The sequence below is a fragment of the Acartia tonsa genome, chromosome 13 (assembly GCF_053477335.1).
Source record: "Acartia tonsa isolate MP-2025a chromosome 13, ASM5347733v1, whole genome shotgun sequence".
NCBI lineage: Eukaryota > Metazoa > Arthropoda > Copepoda > Calanoida > Acartiidae > Acartia > Acartia tonsa.
The window spans coordinates 14,365,032-14,391,779 of record NC_137272.1 but is presented as its reverse complement, the minus strand read 5'-3'; the positions used below and the strand labels follow the sequence as shown (position 1 = coordinate 14,391,779).

Genomic DNA, 26,748 nt, shown 5'->3' with positions numbered 1-26,748 from the left:
GGCTCAACTGTGAATATCTGTCCACACACTGGCCACAGATACCCCCCAGAGATCATAGCCAACCATCCAACTGGCACCATCAACGGCCTTTGCTACCAACCATCTGGAGTAACTGGAGGCAGGATCCCTCATGTGGAGACGCACCTGCAGAAGCTAAGGCCGGGGCTGGCCTCGCCACCCAGGAGAGGAGAGCAGCTGTTGTATGGAAAGGACCTGTGTGTATGGGGAGAAGGCTGAATGCAACCAAGGAGCCACCACAAGCAGCCCAGCACTGCCCGACCCCTAGTAGGGGAGACCCTGCTTGGCGGCTGGTGCCCCAACTGGAGGATGAGAGACCTGGCAGGTTGATACATCCTGTGGAAGCTGGACTGATGGGACCCAGCGGGACAAAGGAGCGCTGCTGCTTCACCGGCCACACAGCTGCCAAGTGCAGCACCAGTTGGGACCAGGCAATGAAGAAACACCAGGCAGCCCAACAACCTGCATCTAACCATTCTGACACCCAGGTCTACCTGGAGGGAGATGCCCAGCCGTCGCCCCAACCAGCTGCCGCCTCTGGGGCTGCGGCTACCCAGGAGTCTGTGCCTCAGTTTGGGACCATAGTGGCAAGGATCAACATCATTGGCAGGCCCCAGGAGCCTTCCAAGCTGACTGGGTGTGTTCTCAACAAAAAAGATTCCAAGTATGTGCAACCAGCGGATATCCAGGCGCTTGCTCCCCGGCACCCCTTCAGCCCCAACCTGGTGGTGCCTGCCTGGACAAGCCTCCCGACGCGAGAGGTGACACCCGTCACCACCAAGATGAGGGGAGAGGTGACATCCGTCACCACAAGCAGAGGAGGAGAGGTGACACCCGTCACCGCCAAGCAAAGGAGAGAGGTGACACCCGTCACCGCCAGCAGAGGAGGAGCGGTGACACCCGTCACCACCAGGGAGAGGAGAGAGGTGACAACCGTCACCGAGCGAGAACTGCTGAGGACAGGGGCGACAACCGTCGCCACCACAGAGATACCTGACCTGCCAGACAAGCCGACCTTCACCGCCGGGGAGCCGACCTACTGGATGGAAAGAGTGACAACCGTCACTGCCAGCCAGCCGGCCAACAGATGGATGTTTGGGGAGGGTCAGCTGCCTGCAGTGTTTGAGGATGAGACAGCTGCCCACCCAGAAAGGTTACCTCAAGAGGCTGTTCAGCAGTATAACCCACCAGCAGACCCCCAGGATACACTAAACCAGGATAATTGTATTGAATTGTTGTACCAGGAAGTTTGTGCTGGGTCAAACTTGCCTGTGCCTCCTGCATCTGCCCCAGGAACCAGGATGTCAGCCATTACCAGCCAGCCTGAAGAAGCCTTGGCCGCTGCCTGGGGAGGGACTAAACTAGATGCATCAGGTGACGAGACCAAACATAGAATTAGAGGATCATCAACAACTATTCCTACCCAAGATGGAGACGATGTGCCTGGGCACCTCCATGCTAGGGGAGGAACTCCGGGGCCTTGTGCCTCCGGTCCACCAGCAGCAGTGGCCGTGGAACGGCCTGTCCCCCAGCCAATTAGAGGAGAGCCAAACCTGCAGACCCAAGCCAGCCTCCAACACAGGGGATGGACTGTTACCTTCCCCTACCCTGCAGGTCTGACCACCATGCACCACCCTGCCAATGTCCAGGATGAGCCTGAGGGAGGCAAAATTCCTACAGTATGGCAACCCCCACCTGCCCTCGTTGACAGAGACCCTGGAAGCCGAATGCACCTGTACCAGCCAACAGAAAAGACCGCTGCAGCCCCAGCATTGTCAGCAGAGAACCTGACCAACCCCGAGGAAGAAGAAGCTGTGCCTGCGCCCCCAGCCAATGCCTTGGGGACCCCTGAGGCTGATGTGGGGGTGCCTGCATCCAGTAACCAGCCTGCCAGCGGCAAGGTGACCAACAAGATGGAGACCACCAGCCCAGTAGAGGAACCTGAAGAGATGTGTACCATGCGGCTGTTGGTCCAAGCCCCCCTCACGTGCTGTGCCACCCCTGGAGGTTGCCAGGGTGGCCTTAGAACTACACATCCAACGGCCAGATCATCCAGCAGAACCAGCCACTCCAGCAGACATAGCAGGTCCTGTTTGACCTGGGGAAGGCTATAGCCTACCACTTTTCAGCATCTGGTGTCCTGACGAACCCCAGAGGCTGGGGGAGGTTGTGGTAGGCTAGACAGAAACCAAGATATTATAGTGATGCTACGCACCCAGCTAATCCTCTTATTCTACAATTGTAAAAAGCCACCTGCAAATATGCAGGGTAATGGTATTGCTTTCATCTCTCAGTTGTCCTGCAAGTGGAGGGAGGGGTGTTACCCCTCCCTCCCCCTTCTTAAGCACCGGACCCTTCCCCTTCAACCACCAAGTTATCAGCACCACCTCAGCCCTGAGGATAGGGGTTCTAAGCCTTCCTTCACCAGATAGCTCCACCACCCACACGGACTATTGTTGTCACAGTAATCATCAAACCTTCCCTTTTAGTACCCAGATCTACCACTCAACCCCTCTATTCTTATCTACCTATTGTGCTGTTTCATGGGCTATCCTGCCTCCCCCGGACAGGGATAGCCATCTACCTAACCATTGCAACTATCTATGTTTTACTTATATGATTTACCTTTGCCTATCTCTATACCTAATCCATATGCATTGATATTATGTTGTATATCTTTAGTAACCTTTAGACTCTGAATAAAGTAACACCCAATTAAATTCTGTTTGTTATTTGGTGATACATAGAGAAGCCCAGCTTCTCTATAATTATACTTGTCCACGTCTGTTCACACTGCCGTAATACCCGAACTTGGGAAGCGGCTGATAAACCGCGGCCGCTACCACACATATATTGTATGTACCAGTGTAATTTACAGTCCAATGTCCCCTTCCTCCCTGGCATTTTCTAACTTTGAATAAAATAAGTTTGAACTTTCTAAAAAAAAATCCTCGAAGCGCATTTCGTTTTAATTTTGGTATCAAGAAAGTTTCTTGTTCAAATAAAATAATCTAAAACTAAGAGCGGACCTTTTATTATTCTAAACGAACAAATAATATACAATAAGAAACTTTTATTAAGTGTAAAACATCAGATATCTTAAGGGATAAGACAATGGACGAAAGATAGTGATAAACAAAATAACCCCTGTTGTAGATTAAAGTTATTGGTTGAAAAGTTTGGAACCAAGCAATAAAAACTAAATTAAAGTACCCAAAGTTTTAAAGCTAACCAATGAGGTCATATGGTAAAACTTCGGGTACCAATGTGTTTTAATTTGAAAATATGTTACCTTATAATAACACTGAGAACCATAGATTCATCATTGAGCCCAAGAATTTCTTGTAATCTGCGGTAAACTTTACTTGTCTTCTGAACCTAAAAATATATATATCTTAATAGCATGGCTATTCTAAACTTTTTTTATTCCAACACTTCCTAAGCATTTATAAGCTAAGGAAACAACACAGTATAATATAAAATACTAGCGGCTACGCCTCTAGAGGCCTCTAGTGGCATTTTGAATGTTTTTTTTTTATTTAAAATATCTAATTAGAGAAATAATTGGTTTATGTTTCGTTCAAGTCTCTTTTTCGAGAGGAGTAATTTTTTTCTGGGGGCGATTTCTCTTGGGAGGGTGGTGGTACCCTCCCCCCAAAATAGTTATAAAACTTCCCGGGACCTATGAGTGAGAAGCTACCCTATTAAGGAGAACCCGATCGGTTCAGCGGTTAGCGAGATCCTTCGGTACAAACACACAGACAAACACACAGACATCCTGTTACTTTAGTATAAGGATAAACTTTTGTCTTTCATCTTTTTCTTAATACCTATTTATCACGCATCAACATTTTAAGGAGAAGACATGATTTAATATTCTTAACTTAACTTCTAGGTTTTAACTTCCTAAAAATCTCCCTCCTTTTTTAGTGTGTAAAAGTTCCATTTTAAGTCACCCTAATAAATAGCACTCTCATAGGAATTAAGAGCATGGATAATAAATGAAATTTATGTGTGCTATTATGAATAAGGCAGTTTCTACTTTAAGTTGTTAAGTGCTTTTTTATTTCTAAAATAAACCCTTGGGATGGCTATTAAGCTTTTTCCCATCCCTACAACATAGACCACGGGATGTTAAGTGTTATTTTATTTCTAAAATAAAGCCTTGTGATGGCTATTAAGCTATTTTCAGAGCCCCCCCCCCTCCCCCTTTTTCCCATCCCTCCAACTTCGAATACAAAACCTTTAGATGCTAAGGGAGCAGCCGAAATTACTAATAAAACCAAATTGTACAATGTGAGATATGTCGCGAATATCATATTTTGGGTGTATTCCCTTTCGTGTCATTGCACCTTAAGGGGCGATTCTTCGTATTTTTCACAGTATCTGTTCTCCTATTTCTAGCCCCTGCGGGGAGCTCTAACCTTGTGAGGCAATTATCTAACCCGATATAAACTAAAATAACCTATAAAAAGCCATTATAAAAATACGACGAATCGCCCCTAAAGGGGCGTTGCCACGAAAGGGACTATTTCCCATTTTTTTTTTATAATTCTGTCATCCTTGTTTAGCGATCTATTGTTCGTACTGTACGAATGACCAACGTAAAATAAACTAGAAATTTAACAAAAACATTTCTCAATTCATTTATTTTTAGAAACTTATTGAAAAGTGAGAAAGAGTGAGTATCAGTTTTTTTGTTACATTATAATTCAAATGTTTATAAAAAGAACTTATTTTTATACGTACTCGTAACTAATGACCTTTTTAACAACAAATAAAAATTAATTTAATTTACATATTTTACCAAAGGTACTTTCTATTATCCTAGCAAGCAAGCCCCCCCCCCCCCCTCTTATTTTTTAAATTTAAATTGGAAATAAAGGGGGATGTGGTTTAGTTTAATTCTTTATGGCGAACTAAGCAGGGCCTCCATCTGTAGTGCCCTAACCCTATGGGGGGTACCCGTGAATCCAATATAACCAAACCTAACCTGATATAAAGTAAAACACACGAAAAACTACTCCCTTCATCCTCTTTCACGTGAGGGTGGAGGTTTGGGGGGGGGGGGGTATCGCTAAAAATCGTACCTGATATTAGAGTAAAACACAAGAGTAGGGAGAAAGGGTTATATAACTGTATTTCCTTATCGCAATGACCTTGAGCCGACTCTCAATTGGGTCTTTTAAAATCAACCAATGGTAATGGGATATTAACACAGCCAGGTAGCAGAAAACAATTTGCTTGCAGACGAAAAAGGTCAATGAAAAAGGGAGGGAGGTAGTTGTCTTTATCTCCATCTATACTAAAGACCTGTTTACCTGATCACCAATATATATTTTTCTGAACTGATCAAAGAAGGATAGAAGAGCCAACTCCAACTTTTCTGATCCCCCTTGCCTGAAACAAAAAGTATCAGAATAGGTATCCAAACCCTTGGCAAAATTAATGGGGGGTGGATACACCTTTCTTCATAATGGTCAACATTCAATTATAAGCCACCTAAAACAATCAAATGGGTTGTCAGGTTAGGGGTGACATGGAACAAAATTGTTTGCGTGTTAATTTAACAATCAAAGGGCGCTTATTAGACTCTTCATTAATTTGTTTATGTAGAGGAGTAAACACACATTAGGGGTTATTACTACCCCCCTGACAATAATATTAAACCTCTTGAATTGTATTTAATTCATACTCATCGATTTTGATTAAAATTCGCGCACCACTTAGTCAAAATCCTTTGTATACCACGGGATCAGAACAAAGTTTTGAGGATTTAAAAGCTGTTTTAGGCAACACAGAAAAAAATATGTAGGTAAATAATATAAAAATTATAAATCTAATATCTTTGATGGAAAAAGTTTAATTTAAAATATTTGTCTTGAGGTGGCATATCCCAGGTGTCCCTGTGATGTTGTATTCATAACAAAGTTTGTATATCCAATGGATATACAATATCAGTGGATATTGTGACAGAGGAATTTAGGTTGCTAATATTGTCCTCAGATATTAGTTAATACGTTGTTCTATTGTCAGGGGAGGGGGTGGGGTAGAGTCAGTGTTCTGGAGCCGGAGCCGGAAGCAGCAACATTTTTGGTGGAGCCGGAGCCGTATTTTTCGTTAAAAACGGCTCCAGCTCCGGACTAGCTAAAAATGATTTTTTAAAGTAATATTATAATTTGGCAACGGTCTATTTCCATATAATAAACTGAAAAACTATTGTTACTTAACAAATAGACACACATCCTTCTACTTTTATATAGCTTTTATCAAATAAAAGCAAAATATTTTATATTATTTATTTTATTTTATTAAATTCAATAATGAAAAAAAAATTGATATATTAATTTTAAGGTAGGAGCCGGAGCTGGAGCCGGAGCCGCATCAAAATTATACGGCTCCGGCACCCTGGGTAGAGTCATAAGGGGGGGGGGGTATCGTTATACTAGCCAGCTGGGAGAAACATTTTATTAGGGTATACGAGAATATCTCACAACATTCACATATTATATATCCATTGTATCTCCTGATTATTGGTTAACTAAGCTTTTCTTTCCAGGGTAAGTTTGGCTTCTACATTTTTAATTTCAATCTTTTATTTATTTTCAAAGGGGGGGGGGGGGTTTAATGCAACCATCTCGTAATCAATGTATAAATGGCACTTAGAATTCGAATTTTGATCTGAAATTTTGCATGAGTAATCCTTGGTAGGTTTATTTTCCCTAAATCGAAAAAAAAGTTGAAAAAGTAACGGCTAACAGCTCAGCCGTTTAGCCGTTTTTTGGCTATTTTTAGGGTAAATCTGTCATAAATTACGTAGAAATCAACTTTTTGAAACATATTTTTGCTTTAAATCATGTGAAATGATACAAAAAAACATTTTTTAGATTTCTAGTACCAGCAACTACCGGCTAGAACCGTTTGAAAACGTTTTGGATCGGAAAAGAGCATTATGTGGAGAGAGGTTTCGTGATGGATTTCGCTTGAAAATACCCAACAAATGGCTAAACGGATGAGCCGCCAGCCGATAGCCGCTACTTTTCCAACTTTTTGTTCGATTTAGGGAAAATAGACCTACCAAGGATTACTCATGCAAAATTTCAGATCAAAATTCGAATTCTAAGTGCCATTTATACATTGATTACGAGATGGTTGCATAACCCCCCCCCCCCCCCTTTATTTTTAAAGTAAAATGAATTTGATCAAGAGTGATAAGAAAATGGACGATAAATAGATGTACAGACCCAATAAAGTAGAACAAAAGTAGTACTAATATGGAATGTAGCTGCGCTACTAAAATAAGTAACTTACGTGAGCCGGCTGTCAGTAAGCTGCATTAATTGTAGAACACGACATACAAGCTCGCCTAAACAGATTAACAGATTTTAGGTAAAAAAGGCCAATTTTCAACAAACAAAAAAAACAGTTTTATAGTTATTTATCTCATCGTCTCATAGACAGCTTTTAGCGGATAGTAAAATGAAAAATTAAGAGATAAATTTCAGTATTGTTACTTTTTTATTAAAGTTTTATATTTTGACGAGAAAAGTTGAAAAAAAATTAAAGATAGGTATTATATAGATAATATTGCGTAAATTCGGATTCTTACATGTATGGACTTGAATAGGTATTGTACAATTACATGTTATTCTAGGAATCATTGTTCTAAAAATTAGATGAATAAGAACCTGCATGCTTTATAAATGATCATAAGGACTTTTTTTGACAACGATTACTACCTAAGCTTTAAAAACCGTAACTATTTGTTAAAGGAATCATCATGCAGTTTGAAATGGATAGGACTATTCTAACTAACATGCCAATATGAACGAAAAGAGCTAACCATTACGAACGGGCGGACATACGGACCCTTTTAAGAGGTGAAATAAAAAGCTTACCATCCATAGCGTCATGTTCTTCATTGCTGTTAAAGCTCACTCTCCCTCCAACAGCACTTCCTATAAAACAATGGATTTAGAATACATGGATATAATGATGGGGGAAAATTTGTCGTCAATTTAAGTTGCTAATAGGGACCTCATTCATTTGGTCAGTTTGTTCATCCAGTAGGAGAGGTAATGGGGTAGAATAGGTGAGGGTAATGTTATTTTAGCTAGCTGGGAGTATCACTTACTTAGAGTACGTGAAAATCTGGTGCAACATCCAATGAAGTAAACACATCAATTTTATTTAACATCTATCTTCAGTTAACTATATCCTCTCTCGCTCAACAGACTAGCCGCTGCGCGCGCTCCTATCATCTAGGTGTCATGTACACTAATGCATGTACACTTTCAGGCCACCAAATCACTGGAGAAGAACAACGGGTTGCCTGCGGCTCACTGCGGCAGACATTCTAATTTCGCGGTTGCAAATAGCAAATAAAGATTTTCATTTTTCAGACCGCTTAATTATAATGTCTGTCGGCTCTTTAGAGAACTAAGCTGTCCAGATTTAACAAACAGGGACAGCTTAATTCTCTATATAATACACTTAGATTAACCCTTTCTCCTTTCCCCACTAATAAATACTGTACATAAAATAACTGGGGGGAGAATAGGACATTAGTATAGGCCGGGTGAAGCTAGGTTTCAGCCACCTGGCCAAATCTATAACATGTATTGTTTAGGATCAACATCAAGATCTCCATAATTTCAAGAAAACCAATAAATGCCCTGAGGCCCCGCCTGGAGACCCTAACCGTTACTCCCGTCCTGGCCCCCCTGCACCCTTTGGATAACCTCTGGAGATTCTTGTGGTAACTTTGATCACCCCTGCGTTGCAGACACAGGTAGATTATCTTTGCTAAAGCTGCTCTATAACTATCCTGTCTGTAAGTCCCATACATCTCGGGGGATACAGCATCCTTCTCAGACACTAGGGGCATTGTTTTGGAAGGGTAGGTAGAAAATTAAATAGCCAAAAATATACCCAAGACTTATATATTAAAATGTAATAGGCTGAAACCGTTCCGGGTCTTAAAATGGAAATATCAACCGGTTTTGCAGTTCTACAGACCAAAAATTATTACCACTTTAGGAAATAAACATTTCAATCAATTATATTGAAAAATTTTTATATTTATAGAGGAATTACCTCTTAATTATGCTTTTTCCAAATCACCTTAATTTAAATTTTTAAGTGATAAGTATAACTAACAACCGAAGTAGCTATTATTTTGATAATATCTAAATAATATGAAGTGTAAAAACAAACCTATTATATAGACCAGCCAAGTAAGACGACCTTCAGCAATTGTAAGTTCCATTGTCTGTGTAGCTGAGTTGCTGCATAGTTCCTGTAAATAAAAACAAGGATGACAAATTCCATGAAATCGTAAATAAACAAATCAAACCGTCAGACAAACGAACAATTCTTATGTAAAAGTAACAGGATGTGTTTGTCCAAAAATTGTTCAAAGTGCCTAATAAATTAAAGAAACACCGCCCCCCCCCCCAAAAAAAAAATTATTCTTCTTTGTTTAGTTTATTTTTTACTTCATGCCTGGTAGGTACTTGGGAAAGCACCAATATTTGTCTAAATTTTACCTGATAGGTTCTGGCGTCGGTATCAAACAGCTGGACTAATAACTGGCAGGTTTTACTGTACTCACAACGACCTGAATTATTGTTTTTTTTTATTAATTCCATTTTAAGCGGTTTCCTTAAAAGCGTCTCGTCAGCACATCAACCTTTCTTCTTATAATGCAATAATCTTTTAAAAATATGGTATGGTAGGGGGGGGGGGGGAGGGTAGTTAGTGTAATAATCAAGTATGTACCAAGCGCAGCATTCAACATCATAAAAACAGGTTTCTCTGTAATGAGAGTTGGTGACTGTACAGATTAAAGAAGATAGCTTTGGAGATCTCCAATGACACCAGAACCAGCTTTACAAGAAGATTTAGTACTTATATATATGTTATTTTATGTAAAGTACCTATAAAATATCTAAATTGTTGTTTTTTGTAAAAAACTGAGATTTTCTTTTTTTACACAAATTTCCCCAAAATCGGGAATTTTTATGCAGAGAAATTATGTCCAAAAAAAATTCTGTCAAAAATATTTTTTATCGGACAAATCCCCCAGGAAAATTTATGCGGGAAAATTTGTCCAGGAAGTATTTGTCCTACTTATATGAAAAGATACTAAAATGCCGCACATTATTTTGTGCTCTGCCCAACCAAATATTTCCAATGTGGTAGTTGCACATGTATTGCTAGTACATTGTTTATAAATTGTAATTCTTTGAAATATTATAATTTAATTCAGTATAAATCAATCTGTTCAGCAGATTGGTTCTCTATTAATGAAGTGATTTTATAGTTTTAAACTGTTTTTATAGTTTTAAGTTTAATTTATTAACTATTATTATTGTAAATGTAATAATAGTTTAATGTTGTTTAGCCCTTTATTCTTTTATAATAATTGGCTATATTAATATGTTTTAAGTTAATTTAAAAAAAAAATCTTTTACTTTTTTATATAAAGTAAAATGATTAAACTTGTAATTTTAAGTTTTATATTAATATATGTTTATGTTAATTTTAAATCTTTTACTTTTTTATATAAAGTAAAATGATTAAAAAAACTTGTAATTTTTTAAGTTTTCTATTTTAAAAAATTTTAAATTTTTTTATTGTTTAAGTTAAACAAAATATTTCCTTTAATGATTTATTTTGTTAATCAAATGAGTTAATAGTTATCTAATTATATAACTTATTAATTTCATTAAATGTTTAAAGTCATATAAAATTTCCGAATTTTATTTACTTTTAGTCTTAATGACTATTAAACGTAACTTCTTTTCCATAAGTCTTATATATATAAATTGATGGTATTCAGAAGTAAAATGCTATGCTACATCTAGTGATAAATCGAACACAAAGTGACACCAAGGTAAAAACATATCCAAATAAATAATTAGTTAACACAATACATCAAAGCTAATGAATATTATTAATAATAGGAGTGTTCCTTCTGTGTTCTTTTCCCAAGCACCCCAATGGAGCTGATTCCATAGGTACTAATAATTCATAATCCATTTCATTTTTCAAACACCTAACTTCCTCTTCTGCCAAGCTCACAATTACTGTGTTTAGTCAAAAGAAACCAGTTACTGTTCTCGTGCTTGGTGCCTCTTTAAGCAGATTTGGTCAAGGTGAGATGAACACATATTCTTTGAATTATTAGAACACTTCTTAACACTACCTATAAATAATAATGTAAACTATTTCCAGTAGGAATGGAATAGTGGATAAAGTGGCTGGAAATAACATTGCACACCATACTTCCGCAGTAAGTTTGATCTTAAATATTAAAGTAGAGCACTTCTTACTTCCTTATACAAAAAAATCACGCATGAACGGAAAAAGCCTAAAAACTATCCTTAATTATAAAAAATACATTAAGAAATGATGGTGTGTTGAAAAAAAATATTTTTTCCAACAATTGAAAGAGATTTTTATATTTTTCTTATCGTCTATGGTGAAGCCATGGCTGCCAACACAAAAATGTTAAAACCGTATTTTTGTTCTCATTTCAACAATTTCCAGAGTTGACATGAGTTTCATACCTTAAACTTTTCCTTTAAACTTGCTTAGCAATCGAAAACCTTTAAATCAACACATTTATTAATGTGTAGGAGTGCAGCTCTTCACAAGTCATTTTTACCTGGAGGTCGATTGTGGAAAAACCCCTGCCTAATATCAAATTTTTTTTTCATGAATGGAATAGTCTATACTTGGGTAAAATATGGTATCAATTCTAGATTGGAGACGTTATTCTAACTAGTTCTATAACTGAATAATCTTTTTCTAAAAATCTAGCTTCCTTTCTTTGAACTTCTTTGTACTTTTTTTTCTTGTCAAAATGATAAAATGATTTAACAAATAGCTGTTTAGGCCTTCCTAAACGAAGATCCAATGATTGTGATGAATATAAGCATCCATGATATGCTTCACAGCTCAATATGTATAAGGTATAGTAAATATTACAAATCTTAAACGGCAACCATGATTTTACATCAATTTCTTTTTGATCTTAAGAGCTTTGCTTTAATGAATATTGTCATCCTTTTAACTTTTAACAGTCGTGCCCCTTGCCGTACCTAAATTGGTTGGGGGGGGGGGGGGGGGGGGCATTCAACGCCCCCCCCCCCCTTATTATCTCAGTTCCTATTAGAGTTAGAGGGGTGATTTTTGTTGTGCAAGTCCCCTGTTTGATAATGTATTTTCGACCTTTTATGAGTCAAAGTCAATTTTAGCTTCCTTCACTCTTTTATTTAACAACCTTTGTTTTTAGGTCCTTTTTTACTTAAAAATTTCAAACGGCTGTAATTTTCTTATTTTTAAAGCTAGAAGAACATTTTTTTCTAGGAAATGTTTTTCTTTATGTAAAATTTTATATTAGAAATATCAAAACATAAATTTCAGCGGTCGCAGCTGTATTTTGCAGCTGCCAGCCGCCGCAGTCGGCGGAAACGGCGGCGGATCTTTATGAAATTTTAATACGTTAGACATGTAAGAACAGCCTAAGTTTAAAATTTGACGTCTCTAAGTCAAAAATTGCGGCCACAGGAATTTTTTAAAGATTTATGGAGACCTGGAGGATCAGGACCTGCAGGATCATACCATTCAACGCCCCCCCCCCCCCCCCCCAACCGATAAGGGTTAAATAAAAATTAACAATGTATTATTTTTTTAGTAGCAATGTCTGTCCGTCTTTTAGAGACAAAAAGGGGGAAACATCATTTTCTCAGCTCCTATAAAAGATAGAAGGCTGAAACTTATCGTAAACATTCAATCAAAATGGAGCATAATTAAGTATAAAACATCCATAGCAGTCAGACTGCTGTTAAGCCGCTTATATTTTCACAACTAATTTTCTCAATGTATTATTTCTTTTAGTAGCAAAGCTGCTCTAAAATTTGAAATGTCCATCTGTTAGTCCGTCTGTTAGCTCCTGTAAAAAATAGAAGGCTGAAAATTCTTGCAGCTATTCACATAAATATAGAGCATAATTAAGTAGAACACATCCGTAGCGGTCAGAGTGCTCTTTCTTTTCTTTCTTGTGATAACAGATAATCAGCTCTATAACTAACTTTGTCTGTTTGTCTATTTCAGAATAGATTTTGTGCTTTTAAAACAAGGGGAAGGGGGTTGTACACTTTCACAGTAACAGTGCGCTCTGAGGCCCATATTCAAGATAGAGCTCTGAATTATAATACTATGGGTCAGTCTATAAATATTCTGCAAAACTTTTAATTTGGCAGTTTGGCGGCTGACCACTGGTGCAATTATTCAGCTAAACTTGTAAAATTGAACATGCAATCTTGTTTTTTTGGGGGGGGTTGTTTTGGTTAATTATGAGAAAATATATCAACAGTAACAAAAAACTGTTGAGCTGCAAACTACCAGCCGCTGGCTGTGGCTATTAATAAATATTACAACAATTTTGCAGCTCAGCAGTTTTTCGTTACTGTTGATATATTTTCTCATAATTAACTAAAACACACCCTATGGTTTAAACAAAATTAATTTTAAAGTAGCTTCGCTAGGTACTGTAAAGTTGTTTTCATGCATAATGTATTTTTTTGTGTCCCATTTATGTAGGTTTAACAGGAAGGGATAGTTCATCTGCCAAGAGGTAATAAGGGAAGATTTAGCCAAACTCCCTGGATATCCTTTTCTATCTATATTACCTCATATATTTAAGACTATTTGTTAAAACATTTTATCCCTTTGAAAAGAAAAAAAAGTACAAAGAAGTGCAAAGAAAGAAAGCTAAATTTTTGGAAACAGATTAATCAGTTATAGAACTATTTTGAATAACGTCTCCAATCTAGAATTGATACCATATTTTACCCAAGTATAGACTATTTCATTTATGAAAAAAAAATTTGATATTAGGCAGGGGTTTTTCCACAATCGACCTCCAGGTAAAAATGACTTGTGAAGAGCTGTACTCCTACACATTAATAAATGTGTTGATTTAAAGGTTTTCGATTTTCAAGCAAGTTTAAAGGAAGAGATTAAGGTATTACTCATGTTTTAACTCTAAAAATTGTGCGTTTTAGAACAAAATTAGTATCTCCTCTTCAATTTGTTAAAATTGATGGCGTTGCTAAAGTCAAAACGAAAAAAATTAATTTTGTATTATTTAATGACTTAATGAATTTTTTTTTTGAAAGACTATCAATTGTTTATGTATGTTTAACAATTTAGGATGGTTTTTAGGAATTAAAAAATATTTCGTGAGTTCTATAATATTCCAGTCAATTTTGTCTCAGTAGCTAGTTTAAAAAATAGGAACCATCAATTTTATTTTTAACTTCATTTCCAGTTATTAATGTTTACTAAATGTATTGTAAATTGTAAAGAATATTTAACTTAATATTTAATTTAAATATTCTAAATAGTATTTTTTTATTTTAGGTAAATTGTTACCTATGTGTACATGACTGTAGTGTAACTATATTTGCAGAGATAAGTATGAACCCACACTTGTGACTTCTCAGTTACTGTTTCTTGGGCTACCTCTTCTCAGGTAGTCTTGTTCTTGTTCTTAATAGCAGCCACTCTTTTTTCACGGCTGCTACAGTTAGTTTATAAAGGATACCCGCAGGGTTAGGACAAAGCGGGTATAGGCTCCACCAAAACAAACATTTCAAAAATAAACAGTGGGAGACAGAGTTGTGGATACGGATCCGCAAGGATCCGCATGTTTTTGAGTCCAAGGATCCGGATCCGGATCCTGGGGTATAAATTTATGGAAAAATCTACCTAAATTTATATAAAATAGTCACTTACAAAGACATTCTCATGATGAGAACCAATCTTTAAGGTTTAGGTTCAGACTTAAAAATTAAAAGTATTTTTGACTTCGAGATTAAGGAATACATATTTTTTTTTAAAATTTGGTGATTTTATTTTTATGTCAAGGATCCGGATCCGGATCCGCACTGACTAAATTTTGAGGATCCGGATCCGCATACAATCAATACGGATAAGCAAAACTGGTGGGAGAGGTTCTGTGCTCGCTACGCATTTCGAGGTAATATGCTTATTTTTTCAAGTTCATCATCTTCAAATTTCTAAAAAAAATTAGCCAAAAAATTCAAAATTTTCATATAAAAGACATAACTTATCAAATGTTAAACAAAGCTTCTCTTAAAAATATGAAGTTTTACAATTTTTTTGTAAATGATTTAGGGAATGGCTAATAGGGTAACTTAACTTTTAAGGCTCCATTAAATATAAAATAAATTTTTTTTACAAAGAATCTTTATGAAAATATCTATTCTTACCAATAACAGATAGTTGTTCTAATTGTTGAGAAACCATACCAAGGTCTTCCAAGGGATCTTCTAAACTGTCCCTGTAAAAATTATAACAATTACTTTGATTTATCTAACGGCTGCTACGCCCATTGAGGCGTCTAGGGTCAATTAAAGGAAGAAGGGTAGGCGAACCTCCACTTTTAATTTAAAAAAGAAAAAAAAATTTTTTGAGGGTCATTTTTTCTAGAAGCGATTCTCTTGGAAGGGTGGTGGTACCCTTCCCCCCAAAATAATCATAAACCTTTCCAAGACCGCAATGACACAGCAGAAGTAGGAACCATTATTAACGTTATTATTCATTATCAAGCAGTGTTTGGTTGTGATTTGAACCTATAACCTTCCTGAAAACGAGCAGTTGCGCTACATGTTGTGCTACAGTCGCGAGTTTAGAATGAATTTACACAGAGTAGGGACAATAACGTTTTCCAATTCGCTGGTTTAACAACTTTGGAGACTTAAGTGAATTTTGATTGGTTGGTTAAACGTTTCAACCACTTATCTTACGCTACAGAAGGGGTAATTTTGTGTATCATAATTGGGTATGTATATTAATCTATCGACCATTGTCTTATCCCTTTATATGCCTGGAATTTACCTGATAACAACAGCCACAGATTCCAGCCTGCTGGTTATAAATGCCTGGGTCACTTCTGGTGTATACGTTTCCAGGTGATGAGGTTCAGTAGCCTAGACAAATAGATAGATAAATATGAATTAGGGGATTTTGACCCATAAAAGGGGGGGGGGGGGGGCTCAAAATTTCAAAGTAAAATTACTGGACACTATAGGTCATCTTCATCATTGCCTTTTAGTTCTCGGCAGAACGTAGGCCATGCACAATGGTTCTCCAATCTTCCTTTTTTTGGGCACGTTTTGAAGCATTGCTGAAAGATGGAATTTTCTTTTCTTTCAGTTCACTTAAGAGTTCCCTCCTCCAGGTTGTTTTTGGTCTACCTGGTTTCCTTTTTCCTACGTGGGGGTTCCAAGTCAAGGCTTGATTGGTTATATCATCATGCCCTTTCCTTAGAGTGTGCCCCAGCCATCTCCATTTTCTCTGTTTTATTGTCAGTTTAATGTCTGACATATCACTGCGCTCTAGAAGCTCAGCATTTGTGATCTTATTTGGCCAAAAGATCTTGTGGATTCTCCTTAGACATTTATTGACATATGTCTGTAGCTTGGAGACCACTGCTGTGTTTAGGAACCAAGTTTCAGCCCCATACAGCAAAACAGAGAGAACATTTGACTTGAACAGTCTTAACTTGGTCTTTATGGAGATGTTGTTGGAATTCCAAATTTTGTTCAGGCTGGCAAAGGCTGTCCTAGATTTGTTAATTCTAGCTTTAACATCTGTTAACGTGCCTCCAGCTTCATCAATTTTACTTCCAAGATACTCAAAACAATCTACATCCTCAAGAATTTGGTCTCCAATAGTAATTGGTTCTTGGGAATTTGCATTTAATCTGAGTATTTTGGTTTTAGGAACATTTATTTCTAGTCCAATTTTCTTGGAGGTTTCAGCTATCCTGTTAGTCCTTCTTTGCATTTGACTTCTATTGCTTGTTAACAAAGCGATATCATCAGCAAAGTCCAGATCTCCTAAATATTTGGGATTGCCAAATAGCTCCCAGCGAATGCCATCATTACTTTCACAATTCTTCATGATCCAGTCAATGGCAAGGAGGAAAAGGAAGGGAGAAAGAAGGCATCCTTGTCTGACGCCTGTTACAATCTCAAAAAAGGTTGATAGTTTACTTTTATACATTACGTTTCCACCTCCTTTATGATAGATAGCTTCAATGATATTGATTATCTTTTCTGGAATGCCATAGTGTCGGCAGATTTTCCAGAGAGATCTTCTGTCTGGTCAATAGTGGAACGGTTTGGTCTAAATCCAGCCTGATTAGGTCTTAGCTTTTCATTAACCTTCTTCTTTATTCTATTAAGAAGAATTTTACTAAGGATACGGCCAGGTACTGAAAGGAGCATTATCCCTCTGTAGTTTCCACATTGGGTCAAGTCTCCTTTTTTGGCTAGTATTGAGATATGTCCATTCTTCCAGTCCTCTGGGCATAACTCATCATTCCATATCTTTGTGATCAAAGGTAGGAATGCCTCAGCAGATGTATCTAGGTCTGCTTTTATGACCTCAGCTGGGATGTTATCAGGTCCAGCGGCCTTGTTATTTTTCAAACTTTTAATGGCTTCCTTGATTTCCAATAGATTTGGCGCTCGACAGTCAATGTCAAGTGCATCTAAGGGTGGAATCTCAGTTTCTTCCTCTGGAACTGGAAGATTCAGCAGTTCAGTGAAGTGCTCTGCCCATCTATTTAGAATATCTTCATCAGTTTTAAGGAGTGAACCATCCTTGTCCCTGATGTGTGATCCTGATTTGTGTACTTTACCTGCAATGCTCTTAGTAATCTCATAGACATCTTTCATTCTATTTTGATTAGCAGCATTTTCTGCTTGCATAGCAAGGTTTTCCAAGTGTTCTTTTTTGTCAATTCTGACACTTCTTTGGATTTCCCTGCTGAGCATCTTATACAGGTCTTTATCTTCTGGAGAGTTTCTGGAGAGTGTCTTTTGTCTTACCTCTCTTCTTTGATCCATGAGATCAATGGATCTTTGAGTGATCCACGGCTTTTGGTTAGCCTTTTTGGAACCTAATTTTTCTTGGCTAGTATCATTATAAACTTTTTTGATACCTTGCCAAATATCTTCAACTCCATCATCCTCTTGAAGAGTCAACAACTCAAATCTGTTCTTTAGAGTGAGCTTAAACTCTTGTAGCTTTTCAGAGTTTTGAAGGGTTGTTAAATTATACTTTTCCCTGGGGTTAGGCTTTGTGTCCTGCTTTTTAAATCTAAGCCGAACTTTAGAAGATAGAAGATAATGGTCTGAATTAACATCAGGTCCTCTTTCAACCCTGACATCAAGGAGAGAACCTTTAAAACGTCTAGATATACAGATGTGATCTATCTGATTAAAGGTTCTTTGATCTGGTGATCTCCAGGTGGCAGTATGAATCTTCTTGTGTTTAAAGATGGTTCCACCAATGACAAGTTTGTTTTCAGTACAAAAACTTACAAGTCTATCACCATTGTCATTTTCCTTGCCATTACTTAAGCCTAGGCCATATCTGCCCATGACTTCTTCTAAATTCTCATTATTACTCCCCACTTGAGCATTAAAATCTCCTAGGAGCATGGTCAGGTCCTTTTCTTTATGACCATTCTTAAATACAGAGTCAAGCTGGTCATAAAATTCGTTTTTGACCTCTGTATCTGCTTGTTCTGTAGGAGCATATGCTACTATTATTCTCAGACTAATGTTTTTATCTGAGGATTTGAAGTAAGCCTCCATGATTCTTGAACCATGGGGTTGCCAACTGATCATGGCCTGCTCTGCTTGCTTGGTCAGCATAAGCAGGGCGACCACTCCAAAACCAAAAAAATATAGTATTTTTATAGTATATTTTTTTTATCCATATAGTATATATAGTATATTTTTTTTCACTCATATAGTATGATATAGTATCTGACTTTGAATTATTTAGTAATACATAGTATATACATCATTCAATAATAACTCAAAGCAAAGCTGTTATCAAAGCAATTTCACATATAAGGAGGGGGGGGGGGGGGAAGTTTTGCCACTTTCGCTTAATCTGTGATTATTAGACTAAGTATTAATTTGAGACTATAGGTTATTTGGGATAAAAGTTTACTTTTGTGTGTAGTATTTCATGCATATTTAATCATTTTTAGATAGGTCTCCAGGTTCAGGTGCTGCAGGCTAGTTGGTTTCTGAACAAGTAAAAAAAATGAAAATTTCCGTTTGAAGAGTTAGAGATCAACTTATTAAACAGAATATGCATAATTTTGGATGTTATTAACATATCTGAAGAAAAAATTAAGATAGGCCTTCAAGTTCTGGACTTGAAGGCCTCCAGGTCCACTCTAGACAGGTTATAAATCAATTTTTTAACTTGAAGAGTTAGAGGTCAACATATAAAGCAGAATATGCATCTTTTTAGATGTTATGAACATTAATGAAGAAAAAATTAAAATCGACCTCCAAGTTCTGGTCATGCAGGCCTCCAGGTCTACTCTGGACAGGTAAAATTTAATTTTTTGTTTGAAGAGTTAGAGGTAAAATTTTAAACGAGTATTTGAATATTTTTTTTTACATATTTGAAGAAAAAATGACATTTAGCCTCCAGGTTCAGGTGCTGCAGAGCCTTAGGTGGACTTTGGACAGGGACTTCTTACTTGAACAGTTAATGGTATATTTGTTAAAAAAATGAGCTTATATTTGGATGTTATTTATATATTTGAAGGAAAAAAATTTGGCCTCCAGGTTTAGGTGCTGCAGGCCTCCAGGTGGACTCTGGACAGGTATAAAATCATTTTTTTATTTAAGAAGTTAGAGGTTAGTTTATTAGACAACATAGGCATCTTTTTAGATGTTATTTATGTGTTTAAAGAAAAAATGACAATTGACCTCTATATCAATGTGCTGCAGGCCTCAAGGTGGACTCTGGACAGGTAAAAATCAAAATTTTCCTATTTATAGAGTTAAAGGTTAGTTTTTAAAACACCATAAGCATTTTTTTAGACGTTATTTACATAACAGAAGAAAAAATACACTTGCTCTCCAGGTACAGGTGCTGCAGGCCTCCAGAGAAGACTTCAGACCTCAGAGAAGACCTGGAGGCCAACAGGTCCTGAACTTGATGGACAATTTTATTTTGTTCTTCAGATATGTTAATAACATCCAAATAGATGCATATTCTGACCTCTTAACTCTTCAAATAAGAAATTTGAATATTTTAGCTGTCCTGAGTGAACCTTAACTTGGAGGCTGATATGTTAATATTATCCAAATAAATTCATATTCTGTTATATAAATTTAACTCTAACTCGTCATATAAGAAATTTGATTGTTTACCTGTCCAGAGTAGACATGGAGGCCTGCAAGACCTGAACTTGGAGGTCGATTTTAATTTTTTCTTCAAAATTGTTAGTAACATCCAAAAAGGTACATATTCTGTTTTATAAGTGGACCTCTAACTCCTAAAATAAGAAAATAGATTTTTTACCTGTCCAGAGTGAACCTGGAGGCCTGCAGGACCAGAACTTGGAGGCCTAATTTATTTTTTTCTTCGGATTAGTATGTTAATAAAATCCAAAAAGGTGCATAGGTATTTTGTTTAATAAGTTGATCTCTAACTCTTCAAACAAAATTTTCAATTTTTTTACCTGTCCAGAAACCACCTTCCAGCCTGCAGCACCTGAACCTGGAGACCTATCCAAAAAATCAATCAATATTAGTGAACTATTAACCAAAAGTAAACTTTTATCCCAAATAACCTTTAGTCTTACATTAATACCTAGCCTAATAATCATGGAGTAAGTGAAAGTGGCAAAACTTTTCCCTCCACCTTAAGTTAATTCTATAATGAAAAATAACTGATATTTAAATCACAATCACAAACAATAATATATTTTAATGGATTTTCTTCATCTCTTTCTTACTGTAGAGCTTTATGCATTTTTGTCGTATCACCATATCTTTTGATAGGTTATTGAAGGTTAGGTTAGATAAGATAAAGGTCATTGGTTGCCCCGCAGGGCTAGAGCCCCCCGCAGGGGCTAGAAATAGGAGAAAACCAGATGTGAAAATAAGACAAAACACACCTTAAGAGGCGTTATCGCAAAACTGACAATATTCGTTTTTTGTTATATAAATGTAATATTATATAGTATATATAGTAAATTTTGGTCAAATAAAGGTGAAATTATATAGTATATATAGTAAATTTTTGTCATATAGTATGATATAGTATCCAAATTCATCCTATATAGTATAAATAGTATATATAGTATGCAGTGGTCGCCCTGCATAAGAGCCACCTCTTGGTTATGTCCTAGATGCTCATTCATATGGCCTGAGTAAAGTATTTTCAAGCCAGAATGATGTTTAAACTCTCCATTATTTGTCCACCTTGATTCGGTGATAGCCAGGATATCAACCTTGGCTTTAAGCATTTCTCGGCAAATGTTTTCTGTCTGGCCTGACTGAAACATTGTCCGAACATTCCAGGTGCAAATTTTTGCTGGTCTGCGGGAATTCAGAATCATCCGCCTGACTGGTCCTTTAGCGGTTTCCCAGCCAAACATCATATTGTTGTTTCCAACCTCTACTTCGTTCCCGAGCCCAAAGTTAAATTGGTCTTTACTTTGTGCAGATTGAACGTGAGCAGGTTTTTTCTAGGGAAGGATTGTTAGCCCCACCCAAACCCCCTGAACTGGGGGAAGTGACTAGAATTCAGTCTGGCATCTACCCAGGACACTATAGGTACTTGTCCAAAATGGTTCAAATTTTTACACAAGTGTTTTTCCACCAAATGGCATAATAAATGCAACTGCACTACTTAAATTTCAAAAATAAGGCGGGGAAGAAAACGAAGTAGCGGGTTCACGAAACCATCTACTTCGTTTTCTTTCCATGATCCAAAATATTTACCTTGACATATGGCACACTGGCAACCATTCGTTGCCACAGACTGAGCAGGTAATGAATAGAGTTGGGGGCAAACTGCCACATCTGCAGGGACTCGACCGTAAACTTTGCCATCAACTGAATACTCTCCTGAAATAGAAAAACAATTTTGGACGGGAACAAACAAATAATTTTGACAACTTAAAAAAAAATTTAATATAAAAGTATTAGGATGTCTGTCTTAAGAAATCCCTAACCGCTGGACCTATATGATTCAAAGCTTAATTATGTCCAGGAACGGTTTATAACTATTCTACTGGGTGATGGGAACCTCAACCTTCCTTAGAGAAATAGCCTCTGAAAAAATAACCCCTGCTAATTTTTTTTCTTTCTTGATAACTGAAAATTGAGGTTCGACTTTTCTTAAGTGACCCTCTAGGGACGGCGTATCCGCTAGTGCTTTAAAAGACAGATAAATATTGGTTATTGTGTATTTTAGCTTATTCAACAACAAGCTTTGGTGTGCTTTACAGGGAAGCTTTACCTGATAATTGCTGACCATAACCAGTTCTCCCAGCTGATAATTTGATTTTAGCCTGGCCAACAGCCGACAAAACTCATGATAATTATTGGGATCTGAAAGCTCCTAAAAATAAACAAAATTCTGAAAAATAATACCTAGGTTAGTGTTAGCTAGGTTCCTTATTTAAAAAAATATATGGATGAAATAATAATCTTACAAATATCTCTTTATTATCTTCATTGATTCTTAAATTGGTTGTACAAACTAACAATGCCTAAACTTTTAGACAAATATTTTCAAATAATATTAGAAGTTTTTATTGATTCCTAAAATTTGGTTGTACAAAGTAAGTGTCCAAACTTTTCGACCTATAATTTTAATCTGAAGATACCTGAGGATTCTGAAGTATTTTCCTGACACCGGATACAAGTTGATTTAAAAATTTAGCACGCTCCATATTGTTGAACAACGACCGCCTAAAAATTGATAAATTGATTTGAATTTTTGCATTACAGATGGACACTGGGCAGACAGAAAAATAAACAAAGTTACAAGAAAGGGATTAATTGGTTATTGAGAAATCACATTATAGTCTTGAGATTTTAAAATCTGTGCTTTTACGAGAAATTGTTGGTTGAGCATTGTTACCAAAACCCGCCCCCTTCTTTTTTTTACATAAATTGAAAATAAGGGTCTTTCTATATCAGAATCTATCCCCTTAAGCGGTATAGGGCTTTACTGCAGGGCAACCAAGTAACCAATATAACCAATAAACAAACAACACCCCTCTCCCCTCCATTTTAATTTATTAAAAAGTATTGGGTGCTCAACAGGATCCTTTGTGTGAAAGCACCAAATATTCATACCTGACACTGGCAATCTGGACAAGGCAAGCAAGGGCATGAGGAGAGAGGGTGGAGGGAAGGCTGAAGTACAGGTCAAAAAACAGCTGCAATGTTGTACCCTCTAAAAAATATTTATTATTTCAGCATTAGTGTCCTGAGCCTAGAAAAGGAGGTCTCCAAGTTTTTGTTGTTAGAAAAATGGGATCTACTGCAGTTCATGGTAAAAAATTGCTGGTAACGAATATTGCTAAAAATCTATGAATTTTAAAGGCTGCTAGCAGCCAAACGGCTGAACGTACAGATCATACCCGCACACCATTTTAAGCGGTATAAGAAGGCCTACATAACCTGGAATAGTCAAGATGCAATGATGCACAGGGAAATCTTTACTGAAGAAAAAACGCGTAAAATAGGCCTTTTTCGCGCATTTCTCTGCACTGCGAGATAATTCTGCATTATTGATTTATGGCTATTCCAGATTATTGGCAGGCCTTCTTATGCTGCTTAAAACAGTGTAAGGGCATGATCTGTCCGTTCAGCCGTTTGGCAGCTAGCAGCCTTTAAAATTCAAAGGTTTTTGGCAATATTCGTTACCAGCAATATTTTACCGTGAACTGCAGTAGATCCGAAAAATGATATAAATTCCCCAAGCTAATTTTTATCATTAGAAACTATTTATAACAGTCTTTATATTTAAATCAATAACAAAAAAAATAACTGCCCTTAAATACCAAACAGTTTACTATTTCTAACCAATAATGTGTTCAGATAGTTCCTATGCTGTGTTCCTATTGGTTTAATTAAGGGATTAGGGATCTAGACTTTTGTATTTATAATCTTTCTCTTTTCTATCAGGGATCTAAAGGGATAAGACAATAGCCGATAAATCAATATACATACCCAAAATTACCCCTTCTGTAGATTTGACTTAGTGGTTGACACGTAAGAACAATCTACTTATTGCTTAATCAATCACATTTCTCTAAAGTCCCTCACTCTCTTTGCTTTAATATACTTACTATAACTATAACGACGATAAAACGTGGTGAAAGGTACCTAGAAAAGCAGGTCTCCAGGTTGTAGGTATTTGAACTGTACAGAGGTCATCTGATGATTCATCTGTTGAGGTTCCGATAAAGTCAAAGGTCAAACAATTATGTGCCAACCTAAATAATGCAATTAAATTAAATGTAACTTAGTTTTTTTGTGATTGAAAGTGCGTTTTAAACCTTACTGTTATTTTTTCTAATCTACTTGGTCAATTGGAGGTCTATATAAAAAATAATTTAAAAGGAACAGATAAAAAGGTCATTACTTTTAAGTGTTGCCACTTAAAAATGTTTAAAATCACGAAACCTTGATTTTTTTTGATTTAATTTAGTTGTTGGATATAGCTGAATCTTTTGAACAGATATACAGAAAAGTATCTAAACTAGAAATATACCTACCTATTGTATTTTTGATTTAAAAAACTAGCTTTAATATCTAGACCTTAAACAACCATGCTGATTTTTTTTATTTTAAGATGCTACCTTCAGTTCAGCAAAAAGCAGTTGGTATGATATCTGGACTGAAAGGTAAAACATACGAGGAGAAATTAAAAGAACTTAATCTACCTACACTTGAGAAAAGGAGGTACAGAGCAGATTTGATTCAATTATTTAAAATTTTAAATGACATTGACTCTGTAGAAGCAAGGACATGGTTTCAGATAGTGAACGAAAATAGGCCAAATACAAGAGCCATAAATTCTGACCATGGAGTGATAAGCTTTCAAATTCCAGTGAAAAGAACAGAACTATCCAGAAATGTATTCAGTGTTAGAGTGGCTAAATTCTGGAATGATCTTCCTGTTCATGTGAAAAAGGCCGCGACTTTATCTACATTCAAGAAAAGACTTGATAGTCATATTCAGACTTTGGCCTAGATATTCAGACCTCTTACTATGACCCTACTTGGGTTCTTAAGAGTAAAATAACAATAAACAATAAACCTAATAAACCTAATTCTATTCATTCAACATTCTATAAGTATTTGTAATCTTCCTTTCAGCCTCATTAGCCTACCTATCTATCTATAGGCTAACTTTATCAGCTTAAACCTACAACGAAATCAATTCGAAAAAATCACGAAACATATAATTGATTTTCAGCTGTCGTTAGGGGACAACACCTTGAAGACCTTTTTATCAGATCCTATCCCCCCCCCCCAAAAAAAAATATTATTTTAGATTTATTTCGCTTGTTGACTATCTTCCTATCTCCAATCTGTCTTTGATTATACCTTAACAGCTGAGTGAGAAGACCGTGTTGGGCAGAATCATTGAAATCCAAGTTTTTCTTGTTCTCTAGAGCCGTTCTGAAACATTTAAAGTATTAAATTAGCAATGCCTCCTAACTACCTACCTATTTATATATTTTAATAAGGCCATAAACTATCTATCTATCTATCTTACTAATCTATCTATCTTTCTATCAATCTATCTTTCTATCAACGACAGGGGTGTATATTCTACATGGGATCCCCGGCTCAGGGGGGGGGGGGGGGAAATAAAAATTAGTGGTTGGAGGGGAAAAAAATGTAAAAATTAGGAAAACTGAAAACATTTTTTCCATTTCCCCCCCCCCCCCTCCTTGGTAAAAAAAAATAAAAGAATGTGTGGTAGGAGGGTTAAAATAAATAAAATATAGAGTTCTTTAAATATTTTTCCATTTCCCCCCCTACTTGATGAGAAAAAACCAGGGGGGGGGGAAAATAAAGAAAGGGGGGGGGGAAATGTGGTGACTCGTGCCACGACATACAAGCGATTTTATTTTGGGTGCTACTCCCTTAGTTTTAGAGATAATTGGGTGAAATCTTTTGGGCTGGGTCACTAATTACCCCAAGTTTTGGTATCTTTCAAAAAAACGGCGGCGGGTCCGCCGCTCCCGCCGTTCGCCGCCATTTTCCGCCGCCGCCAAAAAAATTTTTTTTATTGCATTTCTCGCCGAATTAGGCAATTTGGAATCATTTGAGACCATGTTATTTTTTTCAAAAAATTTTCCCCTTACAAGCAATTCAAATTCTCGTTTATCAAGGTATATCTTAAATTCAGTGCCTCTCCTAAGCTTTTAAAGATATTGAGACAAAACCTTTGGAGGTAGATCAGTAAAAAATATTTGAATAAAAAATGGCGGCGGTACCGCCGCTCCCGCCACCCACCGCCATTTTCCGCCGCCCCAGCCAAAAATTTTTTTATTGCATTTCTCGCCGAATTAGGCAATTTGGAATCATGTTATGGAGACCATGTTATTTTTTTCAAAAATTTTTCCCCTTACAAGCAACCCTGTGGGGGGACTTAGTCATTTTTTTCAAATTCTCGTTTATCAAGGTATATCTTAAATTCAGTGCCTCTCCTAAGCTTTTAAAGATATTGATATAAAGATATTCCAAATTGCCTAATTCGGCGAGAAATGCAATAAAAAAAAAATTTTGGGCGGCGGCGGAAAATGGCGGCGAACAGCGGGAGCGGCGGACT

At 36.8% G+C, this 26,748-nt stretch overlaps 1 protein-coding gene and 1 long non-coding RNA gene across 8 annotated transcripts in view; one reads left to right on the top strand and one right to left on the bottom strand.

Moving 5' to 3' along the window:
• The window catches only part of Ranbp16 (Ran-binding protein 16), a 76,219-nt gene that overhangs the window by 33,615 nt on the left and 15,856 nt on the right, over positions 1 to 26,748 (bottom strand). For all 7 annotated transcript variants that reach the window (XM_080145696.1, XM_080145694.1, XM_080145695.1 and 4 more), the window contains exons 9-22: positions 25,515 to 25,589; positions 24,288 to 24,397; positions 23,253 to 23,352; positions 22,778 to 22,862; positions 22,408 to 22,509; positions 21,888 to 22,013; positions 15,952 to 16,043; positions 15,324 to 15,394; positions 9,567 to 9,637; positions 9,235 to 9,316; positions 7,917 to 7,976; positions 7,330 to 7,384; positions 5,340 to 5,418; positions 3,311 to 3,396 (exon numbers count right to left, since the gene is read on the bottom strand). In XM_080145696.1, coding sequence (XP_080001822.1) covers positions 3,311 to 3,396; positions 5,340 to 5,418; positions 7,330 to 7,384; positions 7,917 to 7,976; positions 9,235 to 9,316; positions 9,567 to 9,637; positions 15,324 to 15,394; positions 15,952 to 16,043; positions 21,888 to 22,013; positions 22,408 to 22,509; positions 22,778 to 22,862; positions 23,253 to 23,352; positions 24,288 to 24,397; positions 25,515 to 25,589 — 1,194 coding nt within the window. The remainder of the gene's footprint in view (positions 1 to 3,310; positions 3,397 to 5,339; positions 5,419 to 7,329; positions 7,385 to 7,916; positions 7,977 to 9,234; positions 9,317 to 9,566; positions 9,638 to 15,323; positions 15,395 to 15,951; positions 16,044 to 21,887; positions 22,014 to 22,407; positions 22,510 to 22,777; positions 22,863 to 23,252; positions 23,353 to 24,287; positions 24,398 to 25,514; positions 25,590 to 26,748) is intronic.
• On the top strand, positions 10,756 to 11,290 carry LOC145304145 (uncharacterized). The gene is made up of 4 exons (XR_013873999.1): positions 10,756 to 10,915; positions 10,986 to 11,039; positions 11,119 to 11,177; positions 11,257 to 11,290. It is a non-coding gene; the product is annotated as an uncharacterized LOC145304145 (long non-coding RNA).